The sequence below is a fragment of the Protopterus annectens genome, chromosome 12.part0 (genome assembly GCF_019279795.1).
Source record: "Protopterus annectens isolate FY-2018-M chromosome 12.part0, PAN1.0, whole genome shotgun sequence".
NCBI lineage: Eukaryota > Metazoa > Chordata > Ceratodontiformes > Protopteridae > Protopterus > Protopterus annectens.
Genome location: NC_056746.1, coordinates 1,098,450,479 through 1,098,473,072, shown reverse-complemented (window position 1 = coordinate 1,098,473,072; position 22,594 = coordinate 1,098,450,479). Strand labels below are relative to the sequence as shown.

General features: G+C 40.0%; 1 protein-coding gene across 1 annotated transcript in view; it reads right to left on the bottom strand.

The window, feature by feature from the left end:
• EPB41L1 (erythrocyte membrane protein band 4.1 like 1) overlaps positions 1 to 22,594 on the bottom strand; it is a gene marked incomplete in the record, with an annotated part of 2,183,009 nt that overhangs the window by 157,678 nt on the left and 2,002,737 nt on the right. The window contains 1 exon segment of the mRNA XM_044090111.1: positions 21,670 to 21,747. Within this exon segment, the coding sequence (XP_043946046.1) occupies positions 21,670 to 21,747 (78 nt within the window).

The following is a 22,594-nucleotide window of genomic DNA, read 5'->3' as shown; positions in this document are numbered from 1 at the left end:
TTTCAAAAGGTTTTCCCAAAATTAAAACTTTTAATTTTTGCCGGTGATTTTTTCCCAAAAAAAAAAATTTTTCTGTCTTTTTTTTTGGGAATTTAAAAATTCGTTTTTTCCCTTTTGTTTTCTTGTTTTTATTTTTTTAAAATGATTTTTGGGTTTTGCCCCCGGTTTTTTAAGTTAAATTTTTTTTAATTTTTTGCCCCTTTTAACTGTTGAAAAATTTTTTTTAAAGTGGAAATTTTTTCCCCCCATTGTTTTTGAACTAAAGCCGGGATTTACCACCATATTATTTGCACTGTGCTGTATTTATACATTTGCTTATTTATAGTGGTGCTGTATTGTTTTTGTCCCTTGTTGTCTCCACTGTGTTTTTTCCTCAGGGTAGCTCAGAAGCTAGTATCAAGTAGAGGGTTGTTGAGCCAGCCTACATCCTAGCTGTTAGTCATCGCCTGAGGTATATTTTCATTGCTGTAATTCCAGTACAGACTGCATTTCTGTGAACTGGTGGAAAGCTGATAGATTTGCTGTGAGCAGAGTTTGAATCTATTCCAAACTGATAAGTACACATTTTGCAACTTATTTTACACTGTGCTGTATTTATACATTTGCTTATTATTTATAGTGGTGCTGTAGTATTTCTGTCCCTTGTTGTCTCCAATGTGTTTTTTTCTCAGGGTTGCTCAGAAGCTAGTATCAAGTAGGGGGTTGTTGAGCCAGCCCACATCCTAGCTGTTAGTCACTGCCTGAGGTGTATTTTCATTGTTGTAATTCCAATACAGACTGCATTTCTGTGAACTGGTGGAAAGCGGATAGATTTGCTGTGAGCAGAGTTGCAATCTATTCCAAACTGATAAGTAATGTTTTTGCAACTTAATTTGCACTGTGTTGTATTTATACATTTCCTTATTATTTATAGTGGTGCTGTATTGTTACTGCCCCTTGTTGTCTCCACTGTGTTTTTTTCTCAGGGTAGCTCAGAAGCTAGTATCAAGTAGGGGGTTGTTAAGCACAGCCAACATCCTAGCTGTTAGTCACTGCCTGAAGTATATTTTCATTGCTGTAATTCCAGTACAGACTGCATTTCTGTGAACTGGTGGAAAGTGGATCAATTTGCTGTGAGCAGAGATGAAATCTATTCCAAACTGATAAGTACACTTTTTACAACTTAATTTGCACTGTGCTGTATTTATACATTTGCTTAATATTTATAGTGGTGTTGTATTGTTTCTGTCCCTTGTTGTCTCCACTGTGTTTTTTTCTCAGGGTAGCTCAGACGCTAGTATCAAGTAGGGGGTTGTTGAGCCAGCCCTCATCCTAACTGTTAGTCACTGCTCGAGGTGCATTTTCATTGCTGTAATTCCAATACATACTGCATTTCTGTGAACTGGTGGAAAGCTGATAGATTTGCTGTCAGCAGAGTTGGAATCTATTCCAAACGGATAAGTACACTTTTTGCAACTTAATTTGCACTGTGCTGTATTTATACATTTGCTTATTATTTATAGTGGTGCTGTATTGTTTCTGTCCCTTGTTGTCTCCACTGTGGTTTTTTCTCAGGGTAGCTCAGAAGCTAGTATCAAGTAGGGGGTTGTTGAGCTAGCCCACATCCTAGCTGTTAGTCACTGCCTGCGGTGTATTTTCATTGCTGTAATTCCAATACAGACTGCATTTCTTTGAACTGGTGGAAAGGTGATAGATTTGCTGTGAGCAGAGCTGGAATCTATTCCAAACTGATTAGTACACTTTTTCCAACTTAATTTTCACTGTGCTGTACTTATACATTTGCTTATTATTTATAGTAGGGCTGTTCTGTTTCGGTCCCTTGTTGTCTCCACTGTGTTTTTTTCGCAGGGTAGCTCAGAAGCTCGTATCAAGTAGGGGGTTGTTGAGGCAGCCCACATCCTAGCTGTTAGTCACTGCCTGAGGTGTATTTTCATTGCTGTAATTCCCATACAGACTGTATTTCTGTGAACTGGTGGAAAGCGGATAGATTTGCTGTGAGCAGAGTTGGAATCTATTCCAAACTAAGTACACTTTTTGCAACTTAATTTGCACTGTGCTGTATTTATACATTTACTTATTATTTATAGTGGTGCTGTATTGTTTCTTTCCCTTGTTGTCTCCACTGTGTTTTTTTCTCAGGGTAGCTTAGAAGCTAGTATCAAGTAGGGGGTTGTGGAGCCAGTCCACAATTTAACTGTTAGTCATTGCCTAATGTGTATTTTCATTGCTGTAATTCCAATACAGACTGCATTTCTGTGAACTGGTGGAAAGCTAATAGATTTGCTGTGAGTAGAGTTGGAATCTATTCCAAACTGATAAATACACTTTTTGCAACTTAATTTGCACTGTGCTGTATTTATACATTTGCTTATTATTTATAGAGGTGCTGTATTGTTTCTGTCCCTTGTTGTCTCCACTGTGTTTTTCTCAGGGTAGCTCAGAAGCTAGTATCAGGTAGGGGGTGGTTGAGCCAGCCCACATCCTAGCTGTTAGTCACTGCCTGAGGTGTATTTTCATTGTTGTAATTCCAATACTGACTGCATTTCTGTGAACTGGTGGAAAGCGGATAGATTTGCTGTGAGCAGAGTTGCAATCTATTCCAAACTGATAAGTACAGTTTTTGCAACTTAATTTGCACTGTGCTGTATTTATACATTTGCTTATTATTTATAGTGGTGCTGTATTGTTACTGCCCCTTGTTGTCTGCACTGTGTTTTTTTCTCACTGTAGCTCAGAAGCTAGTATCAAGTAGGGGGTTGTTAAGCACAGCCCACATCCTAGCTGTTAGTCACTGCCTGAGGTATATTTTCATTGCTGTAATTCCAATACAGACTGCATTTCTGTGAACCGGTGGAAAGTGGATCGATTTGCTGTGAGCAGAGTTGGAATCTATTCCAAACTGATAAGTACACTTTTTACAACTTAATTTGCACTGTGCTGTATTTATACATTTGCTTATTATTTATAGTGGTGCTGTACTATTTCTTTCCCTTGTTGTCTCCACTGTTTTTTTCTCAGGGTAGCTCAGACGCCAGTATCAAGTAGGGGGTTGTTGAGCCAGCCCTCATCCTGTTAGTCACTGCCCGAGGTGCATTTTCATTGCTGTAATTCCAATACAGACTGTATTCCTGTGAACTGGTGGAAAGCTGATAGATTTGCTGTGAGCAGAGTTGGAATCTATTCCAAACTAAGTACATTTTTTGCAACTTAATTTGTACTGTGCTGTATTTATACATTTGTTTATTATTTATAGTGGTGCTGTATTGTTTTGGTCCCTTGTTGTCTCTACTGTGTTTTTTTTCAGGGTAGCTCAAAAGCTAGTATCAAGTAGGGGGTTGTTGAGCCAGCCCACATCCTAGCAGTTAGTCACTGCCTAAGGTGTATTTTCATTACTGTAATTCCAATACAGACTTCATTTCTGTGAACTGGTGGAAGGTTGATAGATTTGCTGTGAGCAGAGTTGGAATCTATTTCAAACTGATAAGTACACTTTTTACATCTTAATTTGCACTGTGCTGTATTTATACATCTGCTTATTATTTATAGTGGTGCTGCATTGTTTCTGTCCCTTGTTGTCTCCACTGCGTTTTTTTCTCAGGGTAGTTAAGAAGCTAGTATCAAGTAGGGGGGGTGTAGAGCCAGCCCACACCCTAGCTGTTAGTCACTGCTTGAGATGTATTTTCATTGCGGTAATTCCAATACAGACTGCATTTCTGTGAACTGGTGGAAAGATGATTGATTTGCTGTGAGCAGAGTTGGAATCTACTCCAAACTGATAAGTACACTTTTTGCAACTTAATTTGCACTGTGCTGTATTTATACATTTGCTTATTATTTATAGTGCTGCTGTATTGTTTCTGTCCCTTGTTGTCTCCACTGTGTTTTTTTCTCAGGGTAGCTCAGAAGCGAGTATCAAGTAGGGGGATGTGGAGCCAGTCCACATCCTAGCTGTTGGTCATTGCCTGAGGTGTATTTTCATTGCTGTAATTCCAATACAGTCTGCATTTCTGTGAACTGGTGGAAAGCTGAGAGATTTGCTATGAGCAAAGTTAGAATCTATTCCAAACTGATAAGTACACTTTTTGCAACTTAATTTGCATGTGCTGTATTTATACATTTGCTTATAATTTATACTGGTGCTGTATTGTTTCTGTCCCTTGCTGTCTCCACTGTGTTTTTTCTTAGGGTAGCTCAGAAGCTAGTATCAAGTAGGGGGTTGTTGAACCAGCCCACATCCCAGCTGTTAGTCAATGCCTGAGGTGTATTTTCATTGCTGTAATTCCATACAGACTGCATTTCTGTAAATTGGTGGAAAGCTGATAGATTTGCTGTGAGCAGAGTTGGAATCTATTCCAAACTGATAAGTACAGTTTTTGCAACTTAATTTGACTGTGCTGTATTTATACATTTGCTTATTATTTATAGTGCTGTATTGTTTTTGTCACTTGTTGTCTCCACTGTGTTTTTTTCTCAGGGTAGTTCAGAAGCTAGTATCAAGTAGGGGATTGTTAAGCCAGCCCACATCCTAGCTGTTAGTTACTGCAAGAGGTGTATTTTCATTGCTGTAATTCCAGCACAGACTGCATTTCTGTGAACTCGTGGAAAGCTGATAGATTTGCTGTGAGCAGACTTGGAATCTATTCCAAAGTGATAAGTACACTTTTTGCAACCTAATTTGCGCTGTGCTGTATTTATACATTTGCTTATTATTTATAGTGGTGCTGTATTGTATCTGTCCCTTGTTGTCTCCACTGTGTTTTTTTTTCCTCAGGGCAGCTCAGAAGCTAGTATTAAGTAGGGGTTTGTTGAGCAAGCCCACATCCTAGCTGTTATTCATTGCCTGAGGTGTATTTTCATCGCTGTAATTCCAATACAGTCTGCATTTCTGTGAACTGGTGGAAAGCTGATAGATTTGCTATGAGCAAAGTTGGAATGTATTCCAAACTGATAAGTACACTTTTTGCAACTTAATTTGCACTGTGCTGTATTTATACATTTGCTTAATATTTATAGTGGTGCTGTATTGTTTCTGTCACTTGTTGTCTCCACTGTGTTTTTTTCTCAGAGTAGCTTAGAAGCTAGTATCAAGTAGGGGGTTGTGGAGCCAGTCCACATCCTAGGTGTTAGTCATTGCCTAAGGTGTATATTCATTGCTGTAATTCCAATACAGACTGCATTTCTGTGAACTAGTGGAAAGCTGATAGATTTGCTGTGAGCAGAGTTGGAATCTATTCCAAACTGATAAGCACACTTTTTGCAACTTAACTTATACTGTGCTGTATTTATACATTTGCTTATTATTTATAGTGGTGTTGTATTGTTTCTGTTCCTTGTTGTCTCCACTGTGTTTTTTTCTCAGGGTAGTTCAGAAGCTAGTATCAAGTAGGGGATTGTTAAGCCAGCCCACATCCTAGCTGTTAGTTACTGCAAGAGGTGTATTTTCATTGCTGTAATTCCAGCACAGACTGCATTTCTGTGAACTCGTGGAAAGCTGATAGATTTGCTGTGAGCAGATTTGGAATCTATTCCAAACTGATAAGTACACTTTTTGCAACTTAATTTGCACTGTGCTGTATTTATACATTTGCTTATTTGTAGTGGTGCTGTATTGTTTTTGTCCCTTGTTGTCTCCACTGTGTTTTTTTCTCAGGGTAGCTCAGAATCTTGTATCAAGTAGGGGGTTGTTGAGCCAGCCCACATCCTAGCGTTTAGTCACTGCCTGAGGTATATTTTCATTGCTGTAATTCCAATACAGACTGTATTTCTGTGAACTGGTGGAAAGCTGGTACATTTGCTGTAAGCAGACTTGGAATCTATTCCAAACTGATAAGTACACTTTTTGCAACTTAATTTGCACTGTGCTGCATTTATACATTTGCTTGTTAATTACAGTGGTGCTGTATTGTTTCTGTCCCTTGTTGTCTCCACTGTTTTTTTCCTCAGGGTAGCTCAGAAGCTAGTATCAAGAAGGGGGTTGTTGAGCCAGCCCAAATCCGAGGTGTTAGTCATTGCCTGAGGTGTATTTTCATTAGAGAAATTCCAATACAGACTGCATTTCTGTGAACTGGTGGAAAGCTGATAGATTTGCTGTGAGCAGACTTGGAATCTATTCCAAAGTGATAAGTACACTTTTTGCAACCTAATTTGCACTGTGCTGTATTTATACATTTGCTTATAATTTATACTGGTGCTGTATTGTTTCTGTCCCTTGTTGTCTCCACTGTATTTTTTTCTCAGGGTAGCTCAGAAGCTAGTATCAGGCAGGGGGTTAAGCCAGCCCACATCCTAGTTGTTGGTCATTGCCTGAGGTGTATTTTCATCGCTGTAATTCCAATACAGTCTGCATTTCTGTGAACTGGTGGAAAGCTGATAGATTTGCTATGAGCAAAGTTGGAATCTATTCCAAACTGATAAGTACACCTTTTGCAACTTAATTTGCACTGTGCTGTATTTTTACATTTGCTTATTTATAGTGATGCTGTATTGTTTTTGTCCCTTGTTGTCTCCACTGTATTTTTTTCTCAGGGTAGCTCAGAAGCTGGTATCAAGTAGGGGGTGTTGAGACAGCCTACATCCTAGGTGTTAGTCACTGCCTGAGGTGTATTTTCATCGCTGTAATTCCAATACAGACCGCATTTTTGTGAGCTGGTAGAAAGCTGACAGATTTGCTGTGAGCAGAGTTGGAATCTATTCCAAACTAAGTACACTTTTTGCAACTTAATTTACACTGTGCTGTATTTATACATTTGCTTATTATTTATAGTGGTTCTGTATTATTCTGTCCCTTGTTGTCTCCACTGTTTTTTTCTCAGGGTAGCTCAGAAGCTAGTATCAAGTAGGGGGTTGTTGAGCCAGCCCACATCCTAGCTGTAAGTCATTGTCTGAGGTATATTTTCATTGCTGCAATTCCAATACAGACTGCATTTCTGTGAACTGGTGGAAAGCTGATAGATTTTCTGTGAGCAGAGTTTGAATCTATTCCAAACTGATAAGTACACATTTTGCAACTTAATTTACACTGTGCTGTACTTATACATTTGCTTATTATTTATAGTTGTGCTGTATAGTTTATGTCCCTTGTTGTCTCCAATGTGTTTTTTTTCTCAGGGTTGCTCAGAAGCTAATACCAAGTAGGGGTTTGTTGAGCCAGGCCACATCCTAGCTGTTAGTAACTGCCTGAGGTTGATTTTCATTGCTGTAATTCCAATACAGACTGCATTTCTGTGAACTGGTGGAAAGCTGATAGATTTGCTGTGAGCAGAGTTAGAATCTATTCCAACTGATAAGTACACTTTTTGCAACTTAATTTGCACTATGCTGTATTTATACATTTGCTTATTATTTATAGTGCTGTTGTATTGTTTCTTTCCCTTGTTGTCTCCACTGTGTTTTTTTCTCAGAGTAGTTTAGAAGCTAGTATCAAGTAGGGGGTTGTGGAGCCAGACCACAATTTATCTGTTAATCATTGCCTGATGTGTATTTTCATTGCTGTAATTCCAATACAGACTGCATTTCTGTGAACTGGTGGAAAGCTAATAGATTTGCTGTGAGTAGAGTTGGAATCTATTCCAAACTGATAAATACACTTTTTGCAACTTAATTTGCACTGTGCTGTATTTATACATTTTGCTTATTATTTACAGTGGTGCTGTATTGTTTCTGTCCCTTGTTGTCTCCACTGTGTGTTTTTTTTTCAGGGAAGCTAAGAAGCTAGTATCAAGTTGGGGATTGTTAAGCCAGCCCACATCCTAGCTGTTAGTCACTGCCTGAGGTGTATGTTCATTGTTGTAATTCCAATACTGACTGCATTTCTGTGAACTGGTGGAAAGCGGATAGATTTGCTGTGAGCAGAGTTGCAATCTATTCCAAACTGATAAGTACAGATTTTGCAACTTAATTTGCACTGTGCTGTATTCATACATTTGGTTATTATTTATAGTGGTGCTGTATTGTTATTGCCCCTTGTCTGCACTGTGTTTTTTTCTCACTGTAGCTCAGAAGCTAGTATCAAGTAGGGGGTTGTTAAGCACAGCCCACATCCCAGCTGTTAGTCACTGCCTGAGGTATATTTTCATTGCTGTAATTCCAATACAGACTGCATTTCTGTGAACCGGTGGAAAGTGGATCGATTTGCTGTGAGCAGAGTTGGAATCTATTCCAAACTGATAAGTACACTTTTTACAACTTATTTTGCACTGTGCTGTATTTATACATTTGCTTATTATTTATAGTGGTGCTGTACTATTTCTTTCACTTGGTGTCTTCACTGTTTTTTTCTCAGGGTAGCTCAGATGCTAGTATCAAGTAGGGGGTTGTTGAGCCAGCCCACATTCTAGCAGTTAGTCACTGCCTAAGGTGTATTTTCATTGCTGTAATTCCAATACAGACTGTATTTCTGTGAACTGGTAGAAAGCTGATAGATTTGCTGTGAGCAGAGTTGGAATCTATTCCAAACTAAGTACACTTTTTGCAACTTAATTTGCACTGTGCTGTGTTTATACATTTGCTTATTATTTATAGTGGTGCTGTATTGTTTTGGTCCCTTGTTGTCTCTACTGTGTTTTTTTTTCAGGGTAGCTCAAAAGCTAGTATCAAGTAGGGGGTTGTTGAGCCAGCCCACATCCTAGCAGTTAGTCACTGCCTAAGGTGTATTTTCATTGCTGTAATTCCAATACAGACTTCATTTCTGTGAACTGGTGGAAGGTTGATAGATTTGCTGTGAGCAGAGTTGGAATCTATTTCAAACTGATAAGTACACTTTTTACATCTTAATTTGCACTGTGCTGTATTTATACATCTGCTTATTATTTATAGTGGTGCTGCATTGTTTCTGTCCCTTGTTGTCTCCACTGTGTTTTTTTCTCAGGGTAGCTAAGAAGCTAGTATCAAGTAGGGGGGTGTAGAGCCAGCCCACACCCTAGCTGTTAGTCACTGCTTGAGATGTATTTTCATTGCGGTAATTCCAATACAGACTGCATTTCTGTGAACTGGTGGAAAGATGATTGATTTGCTGTGAGCAGAGTTGGAATCTACTCCAAACTGATAAGTACACTTTTTGCAACTTAATTTACACTGTGTTGTATTTATACATTTGCTTATTATTTATAGTGGTGCTGTATTGTTTCTGTCCCTTGTCGTCTCCACTGTGTTTCCCAACCACCCTCCTTGTTCTTGTTTTGGTGATAATCTTGTTGGGTTTGAAAATGCCTGCCCCTGTTGTAAATTTGTATTTGGATACTCCTTCTGGGCCCATCTCATTTGCTCACTCAACTGAGTGTAGTGTGATCATATTCTGATTTCAGGCACTCCTACTGTGTACAAAGAGAGCATTTGGGAAGGACAACCCCTGTAGCCTCTTAATCCTCCTCTGCTCCCTCCCTCAAAAAAAAAAAAAAATACATATATATATATATATATATATAGATATATATATATATATATATATATATAGATATAGATATATATATATACATATATATATATATATATATATATATACTTTAGCTGTTCTTACTGTAACTGTCTTAGTTTTTGTTCTGCATGCTGTTATCTGTTCAGTCGCTCTTACTCTGCACTTATTACTAGTTGTTAGTAGGCTTCTAATTTAATGCCTTCTGCACTTGTTTTTTAGTCATTTGTTAATTTAATTGCATTTAATTAAACTGTATTTGCTATAATATTGTTACACGTGTGCTAGCCTGCACTGCCTTTCTGTAAAAAAAAAAAAGAAAATTCTAAGCTTGTCTCCTGCCTTTCCTATAACTAGTCTAGTCCACCAGGACAGTCTGTAAGCTCCTGAGCCCCCCCAAGCCTTTCTGTGTTGGGGGGAAGCCTTCTAGTTTTTCAGTGGGAGTGGTAAGCACTAGGTAGCCTATCTACCACAAGAGGAGTAGCTCCTGGCCCAGAACTTGTACCTTATTGGCCGTTTGAGCAGTTTTTTCCTATCTCTTTCAACTTTCTGGTTTAAAAGCCACATTTACGCTTGGTTCCCGCCTTTCCTGTAACTAGTCTATTCCAGATACAGACTTGCTGTATCTGGGACTGTTGGTAAGTGTCTGAGCCCCCCAAGCCTTTCTGTGTTGGAGGGAAGCTTTCTAGCTTATCAGTGGGAGTGGTAAGCACTAGGTAGCCTATCTACCATGGGAAGAGTGGGTTTTGGCCCATAAATTGTAGTTTATTGGCTGTTTAGGCAGTTTTCCATCTCTTTCAACTTGCTGGCTTAAAAGCCTGTGTTTGTGCTTGTTCCTCACCTTTCCTGTAACTAATCTAGTCCAGGTACAGATTTGCTGTATCCAGAACTCTTTGTAAGCTTCTGAGCCCCCCTAAGCCTTTCTGTGTTGAGTGGTAAGCATTAGGTAGCCTATCTACCACAAGAGGAGTGGTTCTGGCCCAGAAATTGTAGTTTATTGGCCGTTTGGGCAGTTTTTCCATCTCTCTCAACTTTCTGGTTTTAATGCCCGTATTTGCACTTGATCCCCACCTTTCCTGTAACTAGTCTAGTCCAGGTACAGATTTGCTGTATCCAGGACTGTTTGTAAGTTTCTGAGCCCCCCAAGCCTTTGTGTTGGAGTGGAACCTTCTAACTTATCAGTGGGAGTGGTAAGTACTAGGTAGGCTGTCTACTACAAGAGGAGTGGTTCTTGATCCAGGAATTGCAGTTTATTGATCATTTGGGAAGCTGTCCATCTCTTTCAGCTTTCTGGTTTAAAAGACCACATCTGCACTTGTTTCCCATCGTTCCTGTAACTAACCTACTGGAAAGCACTAGAAAGCCTTAAACTGATACAAGTCTTCTAGCTTAAAAGAGAATCTTTGTAGTGATTAAATATCAGTTTTCTGTATTTTCTTGCTATACTTAACTGTTTTCTGTCTAAACGCTGATTTTCCAGCATTTATTGTGATTTAAAAACTTGTTTTTTCACATATTGTACTTATTTGACTGCCTGCACTTTTAAAAAGTTTTTTGTTTAAATAATTTGTTTAACTGTTGTAGGCTACACACTAAAGTACGATAGCCTTTTCTGATCGTTTGTAGTCATTTAAAGCTGTTTTAAGTATACTTTTTATTGTTTTTGACTTATCTTTTCAAAAAAAAAAAAAAAGCAACCCAACAACTTTCCTTGTTTCCCACCCTTCTAAGCTAGTATAGTCCAGTTTTCAGACTATTGCTGAATTCAGGGCTGTGTTACAAGTTTCTGAGTTGCCCATACCTTACTTGGATATAGGGAAGTTTCTCTGTTCACCTGTGAGAGAGGGGAACTTTGAGCAACCATCTGTCCGTGGAGCAGTGGTTCCAGCCCAGAAGTTAGTAGTTTAAAAACCATGTTTACACAATTTTGTGCGCCGGGCAGCACCGGTTAGCTATGGTTAAATTATTCCAGGCTCCACTAAGTCTCCTCTTCAATTTTTCCCTTGAAACTAGTCTAACTCTCAATCTAAGCACTCAAAAAGCATCCTACAGTCCAGCACTTGCTCAGACCTAATAGCAAGCACTAATATACCCTGACACTTTATTGCCCAGCAGGGCAAGGCTCTTTATTCTCCCATCACCAACCAAGCAACTAAGCAGTTCACCCTACTATTCAGGCATGACCAAAGGGCAACTTCAGGTGTACTCTCCAGTCCAGCTGGTGAACCTGGGTATCCTGAGGCAATGTTACAACTGCCTCATGTACACAGACAACCCTCTCCTCCTACCACAAAACACTAACATATGCAAGAGATGCAATTATATAGCCAAACTGGAGGCTAAGGTCTCTCCACCCAAGACTGGAACAGTCATGAGGAGAAGGTTGACACTTACACCACACCTCCAGCCTCACATACACCTACTAAACCAGCACTGGCAAAAAATACACATAAATACACTAAATCATACTCGGAAGCTCTAAATAAAAACCTGCAAAAGCATCGGAGAGCTCCAAAGCAGACACCCAAAAAACCTGCACCTCCCGTCACAAATCAGACAATACATAAAACACAAAATCAATGTGCTGCACAATCACAGCCCTTAAGGCAAAATAACATACTTAACACACTAGTAATAGGTGACTCTAAAGTCAGGCACACTGACGTCCCACTCACTAGGCTGGACAAGGAGAAGGTTACTGTTAGCTGCTTGTTGGGAGCCAGAATCCACCACATAACACAAGCACTCAGGTCACTCCAGAACAAGTACAAATATGACTCTGTCATTGTTCATGTTGGTGTGAATGACCTGAGACATACCTCCCTGGACTACATGAAAAGAGACATGGAAGAGCTCTCTGATTATGTAGCCCAGGTGGGTATGACCCTGACCCTGAGTAGCATCCTGCCTTTACCAAGAATGATACCTCAGTATAAAGAAAAAAATGATCAATTTCAACAATTGGCTAAGCTTCTGGTGTCATTCAAAGGGGATCCAGTGTCTGTCAGCCTGGGATGACATGTTCGACAAGCCACGTTGCTTCGCAAGAGACGGCTTGCACCTGTTACCCCTAGGCTTTCAAATACTGGCCAAGGCTCTTGCTGCCCCCATAGTGCCTTTTTAGGCAAGGCTCAAAAGTCAAACCCACCTCCATAAACAGCACAAATAAAAAAATGAGGGTTATGCTACTCAACGCCAGGTGTTTAAGTCTCAAAATGCATGCGCTCAAAGCACTCCTCAGTATGGAGAATGTCGACATCTGTGCAGTAACTGAAACCTGGTTCAAGGCTCCAGAGAGCACTCCAGCACTACCGGCTACAACTCATACCACACATTTCAGCCACAGAACATGGACTGAAACAAAAAAGGAGGAGGTGTATCCATATTCATCAAGGATACCTACACCTCCAGGTTGGTGGCACAGCATGATACCTCTGAGATCATCCATGTGCAACTAACATTGGGCAAATCTGCAATGCAAATTGTGGCCTGCTACAGATCACCCTCCATGACCCAGGACCACCACTCTGCCTTTCTGGAGACACTGGAAAACATGAAGGTCCTACCGAACACCCTGATATTGGGCAATTTCAATTACCCTACCATTAACTGGGAAAACTACTTGAGTACAAACTCCCAGGCTCAGCGCTTCTTGGAATTTATCAACTCAAATGCCCTGGATCGGCTGGTAAACTCCCCTACCAGAGGTGAAAACATATTGGACCTGGTCATCACCAACATGTGCGACAGGTGTTCCACACCAGAGGTCAACCTGTCACTGGTTAGATCAGACCATAAACTAATCACTATGGATGTCCACACCTCAACACCACCCCCAACCAAGGAAACCACAGTGAAAAACTTTTCTAAAGCAAGCTTCACCTTACTTAAGACAGAGGTGGTAGGTTTCACAGCCCCCATGCTAAAGGATAACCCTGCCCAAGATGCAGAATCCTTTACAAATGCACTCTGTGAGCACCTACAAGGATGCATGGATTGTACCATCCCTAGCAAAACCAAGACTCACTCCCCTAAGAGAAGGAAACCAGCCTGGTGGACCCCTGCCATAAACAGGTTATACAATAAAAAGGAGGAAACTAAATCAGAAAAAAAGCAAATCCCAAGAAGGAAATACATCCCTGATCAGTATCAGTAAGAAAATAAGGTCCATCATAAAATCATCCAAGGCTAACTTCGAAAGAAAAATAGCCAAGGATTTGAAAGATAACCACAAATCCTTCTTTAGCTATGTCAAGAATCTAAGTGGCAACTCACAGATATGCTCTGAGCTAGTGCAAAATAGCACAAAGTATACTGAACCTACTGATATTGCCAACATCCTGGCAGATAGATTCAGTACAAACTTCACCCCCCCCCCCACCTCCAAAAGGGCCCACAACAATACCGGAAAAGTGTAGTGTCCCAGAAATCACAGACGCACAGGTGAAAACAGCCCTTTCAAAAGCCAAAAACACAGCGTCAATGGGGCCAGACGGTGTCCCAGGATGTGTCTTGCACAAACTACAGAACGAACTACCCCCCCCCCACCTAAACATGCTGTTCAACCTCAGCCTCTCCACAGGCTATGTGCCCATAGAATGGTTATTCTGCTCCACAAAGGAGGGGCCACAACTGACACTGGTAACTATCGCCCCATAAGCCTGACTATCCTGGTCTGCAAGGCTATGGAGCGCATCATCATGGAACTCATTAACAAAGACATTGGGCACCTCCAAACACTTGACCCAACCCAGTTCGGCTTTGTTAAGGGCAGATCATACCTACTAAACCTGGCTGACTTCTTTGAGACATTCACCAAGGCCATAGATGAGGGAAAGGTGGTTCACACAGCCTACCTTGACCTCATCAAGGTGTTCGACAACATTCCTTACTCAGGTATTATAGAAAAACTCTCCAGCCTGAAAATAAACCCCTACGTCACAAGATGGGTTGCCAACTGGCTTACAGACAGAACTCACGTGGTAAGAATAGCAGGCTCCAGGTCCGACTCTAAACCAGTCACAAGTGGTGTCCCACAAGGCTCGGTCCTGGGACCCCTGCTGTTCGGCATATACTTCTCAGAAGTACAGGCAAACACAGGAGGACTATGGCTAACCAAGTTCGCCGATGACTGCAAACTGGGAGCCATAATTGACTCTCCGGCTGACACGGACATCCTCCAAAAAGGCCTTACTGAGACAGACACCTGGTGTCAAAGTCATGGCCTCAAGCTAAATGCCAAAAAATGCATAGTCATTCCATTTGGGAAAAACAAAACACCCACAAATTACCACATAGGTGGCAGCCCCCTTAATACAGAAGAGGTAATAAGAGATCTGGGGACCCAGGTAGAAAGTAATCTCTCCTTTGACAATCATATTGCCAAAGTAGTTAGGAAATCCTTCTATGTGGCCCATCTAATTACTAAAGGGTTCACATCTAGAAATAAAGAGGTTATAGTGCCCCTCTACTCGTCACTCATCAGACCCATCATAGAGTACAATGCCCCATTTGGGATGTACCTCACAAGACACTTCCAACAGCTGGAAAGACCACAAAGTACCTCACCAAGAGGATTACTGGCCTCAAACATATATCTTATGTAGACCGACTGAAAAAGCTCCGGCTTTACTCAGTGGCATATCGCTTACTCAGAGGTGATCTCTGCCTGACTTACACAGCCATGTCCAACTCAGAATTGATGGACATGCTCTACCTAAAGAAATCCAAGTCACTGTGAGCCACACACTCTAGTGAGCTAAACCTCGCCACAACAATAAATAGAACATGCTGGAGGGATAGATTCCTGTCACAGAGACTCCCCATGCTTTGGAACAAAATTCCTATCTGCATTAGGCAGAGCCCCTCACTAACACTCTTCAAGAGAAACTTTGATGAGTGGATGGGTAACAGAAAATACACCCCTGGGATCACTTCATTGGCTCTGTTTGACAGAGGCTCAGTTAATTAATCAATGGGGCGGCGAAAGCCGACACACTCTGGCTAGGCTTATAAATGCCCTCGGGCAGACAGCCTAGTACCTACCTATGAACCTATTTCTAGGTAAATGCAAAAATAACTTTTTTCTAATTTTACTTTTATTTTTAATTGAATTAAATTAATATGTAATATATTTTTTGGTTCCTGGTCAGAAAAGATATACTCTGAATACCTCTCAACCAGAGCCAGATGCAACACTAGGTGACCTAGGCAGTCGCCTAGGGCCCACCAGCTGGGAGAGGCCCCTTTGGTTGGGAAGGGCCCACTGGCTGGGGAGAGGGTCTGCCACAACATTTTTTTAAATAAAAATACATAAAGAAAGCCCTCTGCATGTCCTTGTGTCCATCAACACACACACCAATTGTTCCTTGATTCTATTCCACCTTTTCCACCTCCACGAGTGGAATTTAAACACAGGACATTCTGTGGACAAAACGTGTGTGGGTGTGTATGTAATGCCCTAGTTAGGAATGGCAGATTAGTAAATTTGCTCAGGCTCACAGGTTACAGGAGACAAGAGTCTGAATCCTCTACACCAACTACCAGACTACTCAAAGTTTTAGTGCATTTTCAAGGACTTGTGAGCTCCAGTTCATTTTCAAGGGATTGTGAGCTTCAGTGCATTTTCAAGGAATTGTGAGCTTCAAGGGAAGAGAAGTTTACTGCTGCTCATGCTGAGGCTGTTTTCAATGTGCAACAATTTGGTTTAGCAAATGGCGGAAACTGTCTGTGCTACAGAATTTGAAAGCAGTGTTAGAAGCACAAGGTAGCATACTTGCTTTCAATGTAGAAGGCTGTTGGGTCTTCTTGCACACCATGTAAATCGAGTGCTGAAACTGTGTTGTACTTTAAGGGGGTTGGGTGCTGCAGTCATGAGCATGTCCTCCTTTGGAGAAGATGACTAGTAACTATGAGCCTCTTGTTAGTTTGCCATCCATTCCCTACTGCAGTATTACCAGCTTTCCATTTGTTTTAAATGTAACATAGGCAATTTATTCTTCAAGGGCGGCAGGCACTGAATTTGTAAATGAAACACTGAAATATAAAGTTGTTTGGTAGTAGCAACCTCTTCATTAGTTACAGATATTTTTAATGTGGAATTATTCAAATGATTTTCAGTTCTACAGAGATTGTGCTACTGTATTTCACAGCTGAGGCACCTGCCCTAGGGTGCCCTGGTACAGTGCCACCTATGCTTGTTTTGAATTGGTTTGTTTTCCGCTTATAGCAGATACAAAAATATTTCTCTGTTTTTCTATCATTATGTAGCCTTGAATCCAGCACTGTTGACCTTTATCCTGATCATTTTTCTAATTTCTTTTCTCAGTATTAAGTATAACTGCTATCAGCACTATCTGTACTGCTTACATAAACATTGTCCAATTTTTTTTGTTGTTACAGACAAATGGCCTCCTTACCTCTGAAAAGTCCATAATTCCCCCAGTCACACCTATCCTGGAGGGCATTTTTTATGATTTATACATTACCATTTTTGATGCAAATCAGTCAATTTGTACTTAAACTGTAAATGTTGCTCCTTTTGAGCACATTAAAAAATGTTTTGAATAAATATTTTTTACCCTTGCTGAATGTTATAGATTTCATTTTATTCTATTCTTGTGTTAATTTTAAAAGTCCAGTTGTCCTAGAGGTATCCCACCTTACAGTGTATATACGAATAGATAGAATCGGTAGATATAGCTAGATTTTTTTTAGATAGGACTAGAGAGGTCAAGAGGGTGTAAGGATTCATATTATACAAGTTATCTTTTAATTTTTATTTTTACTTTGATATGATGAGTGCATATTTGTCATAACAGGAAAGACATTTAATGCTATTTAAGGTTTGTGTTGCTTATTTTGATTTTTGACTGTGGTGTTGGTACATATTTCCATAAAGTGCTCAGAGAGGACATTTTTCGTTATTGGTGCCTGCAGCTTATTTACTGTTTTCCATATGTTGTGCCTGCTGAGTGAAATACAAATATGATAATGCACTTTATATCATTTCCTGTTTATGTGTACCGGAGGCAAAGTTATGATGTTACTGGTGTTAGTGTTGTTTAGGTCATGGTTGTACAACTATATGTTAAATTTACTGATAAAAAATATTACATTTGGTTGACAGTACAAGGAAACAATAAAACTACCCTGTCTCCCCTCTTCAGTGCATATATAATCTTGACCAGAAATTTTGAGAGTCCACTGTGAGAAAGAACATTACATTTGGAGATCAAGGGAGTTATTCCCTAAAACTCTGCTGGCTGTGTTCTTTCCTTCCCTTTCTTCCCATTTTACTTAGGGTGAACCCTTTCACATGTCTTTGAAATGATGTTGTGCACAAATATCCAAATCCTGCAGTCTCTATATTTTGCCTAACTTCTAGCATCATATTCCTATGTAGCACACTGACCTTAATCTCTTTTTGCAACTTTCTTACACCTTTGTCCAAAAATCTTGAGTATGTTATCCCTGACCGAATTCTCATAACTTGTTTATTCCCATAATTTGTTCCCAGGATCCTAAGTCATCCCCGGCCACCTCCTTCAGCACACCATAATCCACTGTTCTACACTTTCCACATCACTGTCTTGGTCTTTATTCTTTCCCGTCCTTCCAACTTTAAACCACGCAGTGGCCTCATCACTGTTATCTAATGGTGCTTTCATCTGGCTATTACTTACTTTGGTTGTCATACCATCAGTACTTGTTTACATGAAATGCTGAAAACAGTGATATTGTTTGTGTGTATTTTCCCTTTGGAGACTGCATGTTTTGATACATTGCCCACTGTGGCATTCTGGGAGGTACTGCATGCTGTTAGCAACTAAGAGTTTTATTTATTTGTTTTTGTTTGTTTGTCTGTTTATTTATTTACTTATTCATTTTATGATTAGACACCAGACTTTCTTACTGGGGTACATAAAACGTAAAGTATAGCATAGAGAAGTTGTTTGTGGTGAAGAAAAATGGTGGCAATGTTGGTTTAACTTTCTCAAGCTGATTGACTTCATGCCATGAGTAAGAGATCTTGTTATTCTAAGGACTTTTCTTTTATGCTGATGTACCCATTTAAAATGCCTGGCTTTAAACAGGATTTGTTCCCCACTTGTATCCTTTTTCTAAGCCAAGGTATCACTTTGTTTCATGTCTTCCCTAACTGGGTGTATTTCAGGCATAGCTCTGAGTATTTAGCTTGAAGATCTCTTTCTTATGCATGATGTTTTTTTCCTCATCCACATATGGAATGGAATACATATTTGTACATGATCGGTGCTGAACACTGGCACAGTGCTCCTCACATGAATGTTTTCCATACCAAATTGGAGAAGAAAATAGGATCATATGAATTAAAAGGCAAGTAAGTTGTTGTGAGACCATTTGCACCTTGCTGATATTCACCCTTATGATGTACCTCCCCCTTAAAGCAAGTCAGGCCTTGGGTGATTTTGACGATTCCCATCCAGTCATCAAGGTTAGTCCTGAAGAATGCAAAGGTATCACTGTTTAATGCATAATGGCAATTTAGTCCAAAGATGGGGTAAATACTGTGTAATAAAACTGTCGCTCCACAGTGGGTTTTTTTAATATGTTTCTAGAGATTCAAATCTTTAGATCTAATGTTGGGGGGGGGGGGGGCTGGCTTTGATTATATCATATAAAACTCCACTTTTAAACCAAAATGGCCATTACAGATCAACATATGTTCATCAATAACTAACTGTCCTTTGGCTACCATGGTCAGGAAATCATTCTGCTTTGTCAAAATAATTTTTAAGGAAATAACTTCTAGAGCCAAAGACATCTTAATTCTTCTCTGTTGTCTCTTATTAACCCCATCATCACATATAATTCCCTCTTTGCATTTACCCCTCGAAACACTTTATTAGCCACCTGTTTAGAAACGTATAAACTATATAAGCTTTAAATTAATAACAGTTCTTTGTAAAGATGATAAGTTACTTTTTGGACTAACTGTGCCATCATTCAGTGCTACCTTAGGAAGAGTAATATCTTCTTAAAGCAACACAAAAAATGGTTGTTCCTGGCTGGTTATAACATCAGTAATCGCATTCATTTCACTTGATAACAATAATCACAACTATGCTGATAACGCTAAGATCTGTAATAACCGTTAAACAGCTGGATATACATTATTCAGCCTGTAACATCCATTTCCAAGATTCTCCAGTTCTTTCTTACAAATAATCCCACTGCATCATGTTAAACTTAGACAGTGTATTATTCTAACCTTTGCTTATGCCCCCCTCCATCACATCTTTGTAAGGGCACCAGTACCAAGCCTCCGAGGATTCTGCAGTATTGTTTAGATCTTGCCAGTACTTGTTTCTTTCAGAGTTTATTTCAGTATTTCTTGCAATGAGTTGCACTTTGCACCTTTTATGTATATGTATATGTATATTTACTTTTTTGTCTTGTTCTTAATAGTTGCATGTATGTCATTTACGTAATTCATACTTGGAGAGTCACTGAAACTGTAGTCAAATTCCTTGTATGCATGCACACTTGTCCAATAAATGTGATTCTGATTCTGATATACATCATATCTTGTTTTCTTAAAACTTCTATTATTTATTATATTTGTTTAGAGACATCCTACACATAGCCCTTCTTTTTACAATAACAGCTCACAGCTGCTTTGGCTTAAAACATACTGACCTTTATTGAATTTCAGTAATCTTGACTTCCCTTACCAAAACTCTGTCTCCTGCTTGATATTTCATCAAATTGCCACTGAGATATTAATCCCATTTATCTAAAAACAAAGGTCTACTACGTGATCTATTTTCTTAAGACAAAATTTTAATTCTTATTCTCTTACTTAAAAGATCCTTCCATCTAGGTGACTGCCACAGTGGTACAGTGGTTACATTTCTCTATGGAGTCGGCATGTCCTCCTAGAGTTCTCATGGGTTATTTTGGGATCCTCTGGTTTCCTCCCACAGCTTGAAGACCTACTGTATGTCAAGTGGGGCTCCTCCAAATTGCTCATAGATGTGCATGCTGTATGCAGGAGAGTGAGTAGATGTACCCTTCAGTGGGTTAGTGCCCCTTTTCAGAAGCAGTTCCTCTGCTTTACAGACAGTGAGTGCCAGGACAGGTACCAGCTACCCACACAAACTTTAACAGGATTAAGGGAGTAATCGGAAAGTGAATGAACAATCCTCTGGGACACATATTACTTATACCAACACTACTGTGCTGATCTTCAAGAGAGTATTTATTCATTCATTCATTCATTAATTCCCCTGATATACTTATCGGGATCATGGGGGGAGACATAAACCTTCATGACACACACCAGGCAGAAGGCAGAAAAAAAGAAACCTAGACAAGATACTAGTTCATCACACAATGCCTGTCTCTCTTTCTCTCTCACACACAGACACACATACACACACACACACACACACACACACACACACACACACACACTCACACACACACACACAGACACAAAGAGACAAACACTCTGACTCATTTATGACATGTGCACTTTCAGGCAATTTGGATAATCACCAGTTATGGTGCGGTGGTGGTGCTGCAGTAGTGTTGTCGCCTCACAGTAAGACGTTGTCCTGTTCGATTCTCAGCTAGAGCGTCTTCTGTGTGGAGACATGCGTGAATGGGTGTATCTTCGTTGAAGGTTGTGCATCAAGGCCGGCAACTCGGCAAGTAAAAATCTACTGCCAATCATTAGCGGACCGGAGTTCCGCTATGGCGACCCCTAACCGGGAAAAGCCGAAAGACACAACAACAACAACAACCAGTTAAGTTATGGTACTTCTTTGGGATGTCTAAGGGGACCAGCGTACCTGGCAAAACTTACACAGTCACAGGAAGGACATCCAGACTCCAGATAGAAAGCACACCTGCAGTGTTGTGAGCCAGAAACAAAAAACACTGCTGATATTAGCGATTAACATACTATGCTTTTTCACTCCTGCCTATTCCCATTGCTGCTGCATGGCTTATAAATGCATTTATGTTGAACAGTTCCACAGTTCTTTCTTTGTTATGCAACCTTGCTCTGCTTCAGACACTGGCTCATGTAAGTAAGGATTGCCCCCCCCCAGCTAGCGGTATGACAAAAGTGCAGTCTACAAGAAACTGAGATGTGCTTCCAAGCCTGGGCTTCATTACACTGACATCTTAGAAATAGTGTTCCTTAGCAGTTTATATTCACTTATCTAGCCAATAAATCTGATACTTTTAAAATAAAAATGCATCCTACTTACAGAAGACATGGATACAGTTTCTGTGGTAATGGTCTCGTGAATGGTTATTACTTCTTTTCCACCGCCACTGCTGTGAACCTAAGCAAACAGTAATAGCTTGTGAGCAGTATTCCTTTGTCATTCTCTCCTTTAATCTTAGTTCTAAAGTACCATATTTAAAAAATGAGTCACAGAAGGAAAATAAACAGAAAGACTGAAGACCATTTGTCAAAAACTAGAAAGCCTGCACGTCTGTATAAGTACCTTGCTGATCTGAAGGAAGACCTTATAAAGATATTCGTGTTCCTTCAGGTCATCTAATAGTCGGTACTGGCACAAGAAACTTTACAAACTTCTTTGACAATATACATTTTTCTGTGTTTATACCTGCTTAGACTTACCTCCCATTACAGTAAATGAAATTAATTTGTCAGTATTTTTATTAATACTCATCATGCATATTCCATTTCCACCTCACCCCCCTGGGATGTTGCTGAAGAATCACTTAGAACAGCCTACCTATCAGCTTGACAAACACATGTAAAAGTAAGTTAATACCTCACAGTATAAACTCCAAAAGAAGTGCAGTTTCCAGTCAAAAATAAAACTATAGGTCAGTCAGCATGAACAAATTCGTTCACAACAAAATATTATACTAACCAAGCATTTAATTAAACTTCCTGAAATATATTTTGCAATGATATGCATTCTTCAGATTTTAAGGCCGCGGTGGTGCAGCGGTTAGCGTTGTCGCCTCACAGCAAGAGGTTCTCCTGTTCGATTCTCAGCTGGAGCGCCTTCTGTGTGGAGTCTGCATGTCCTCCCCATGGTCAAGTGACGTAAAAGACACGCGGATAGGTGCGTGCGTGAATGGGTGTGCCTTCCTTGAAGGTTGGGCATTGGGCTGGCAACTCGGCACCGTAAAAATCCACTGCCAATCATCAGC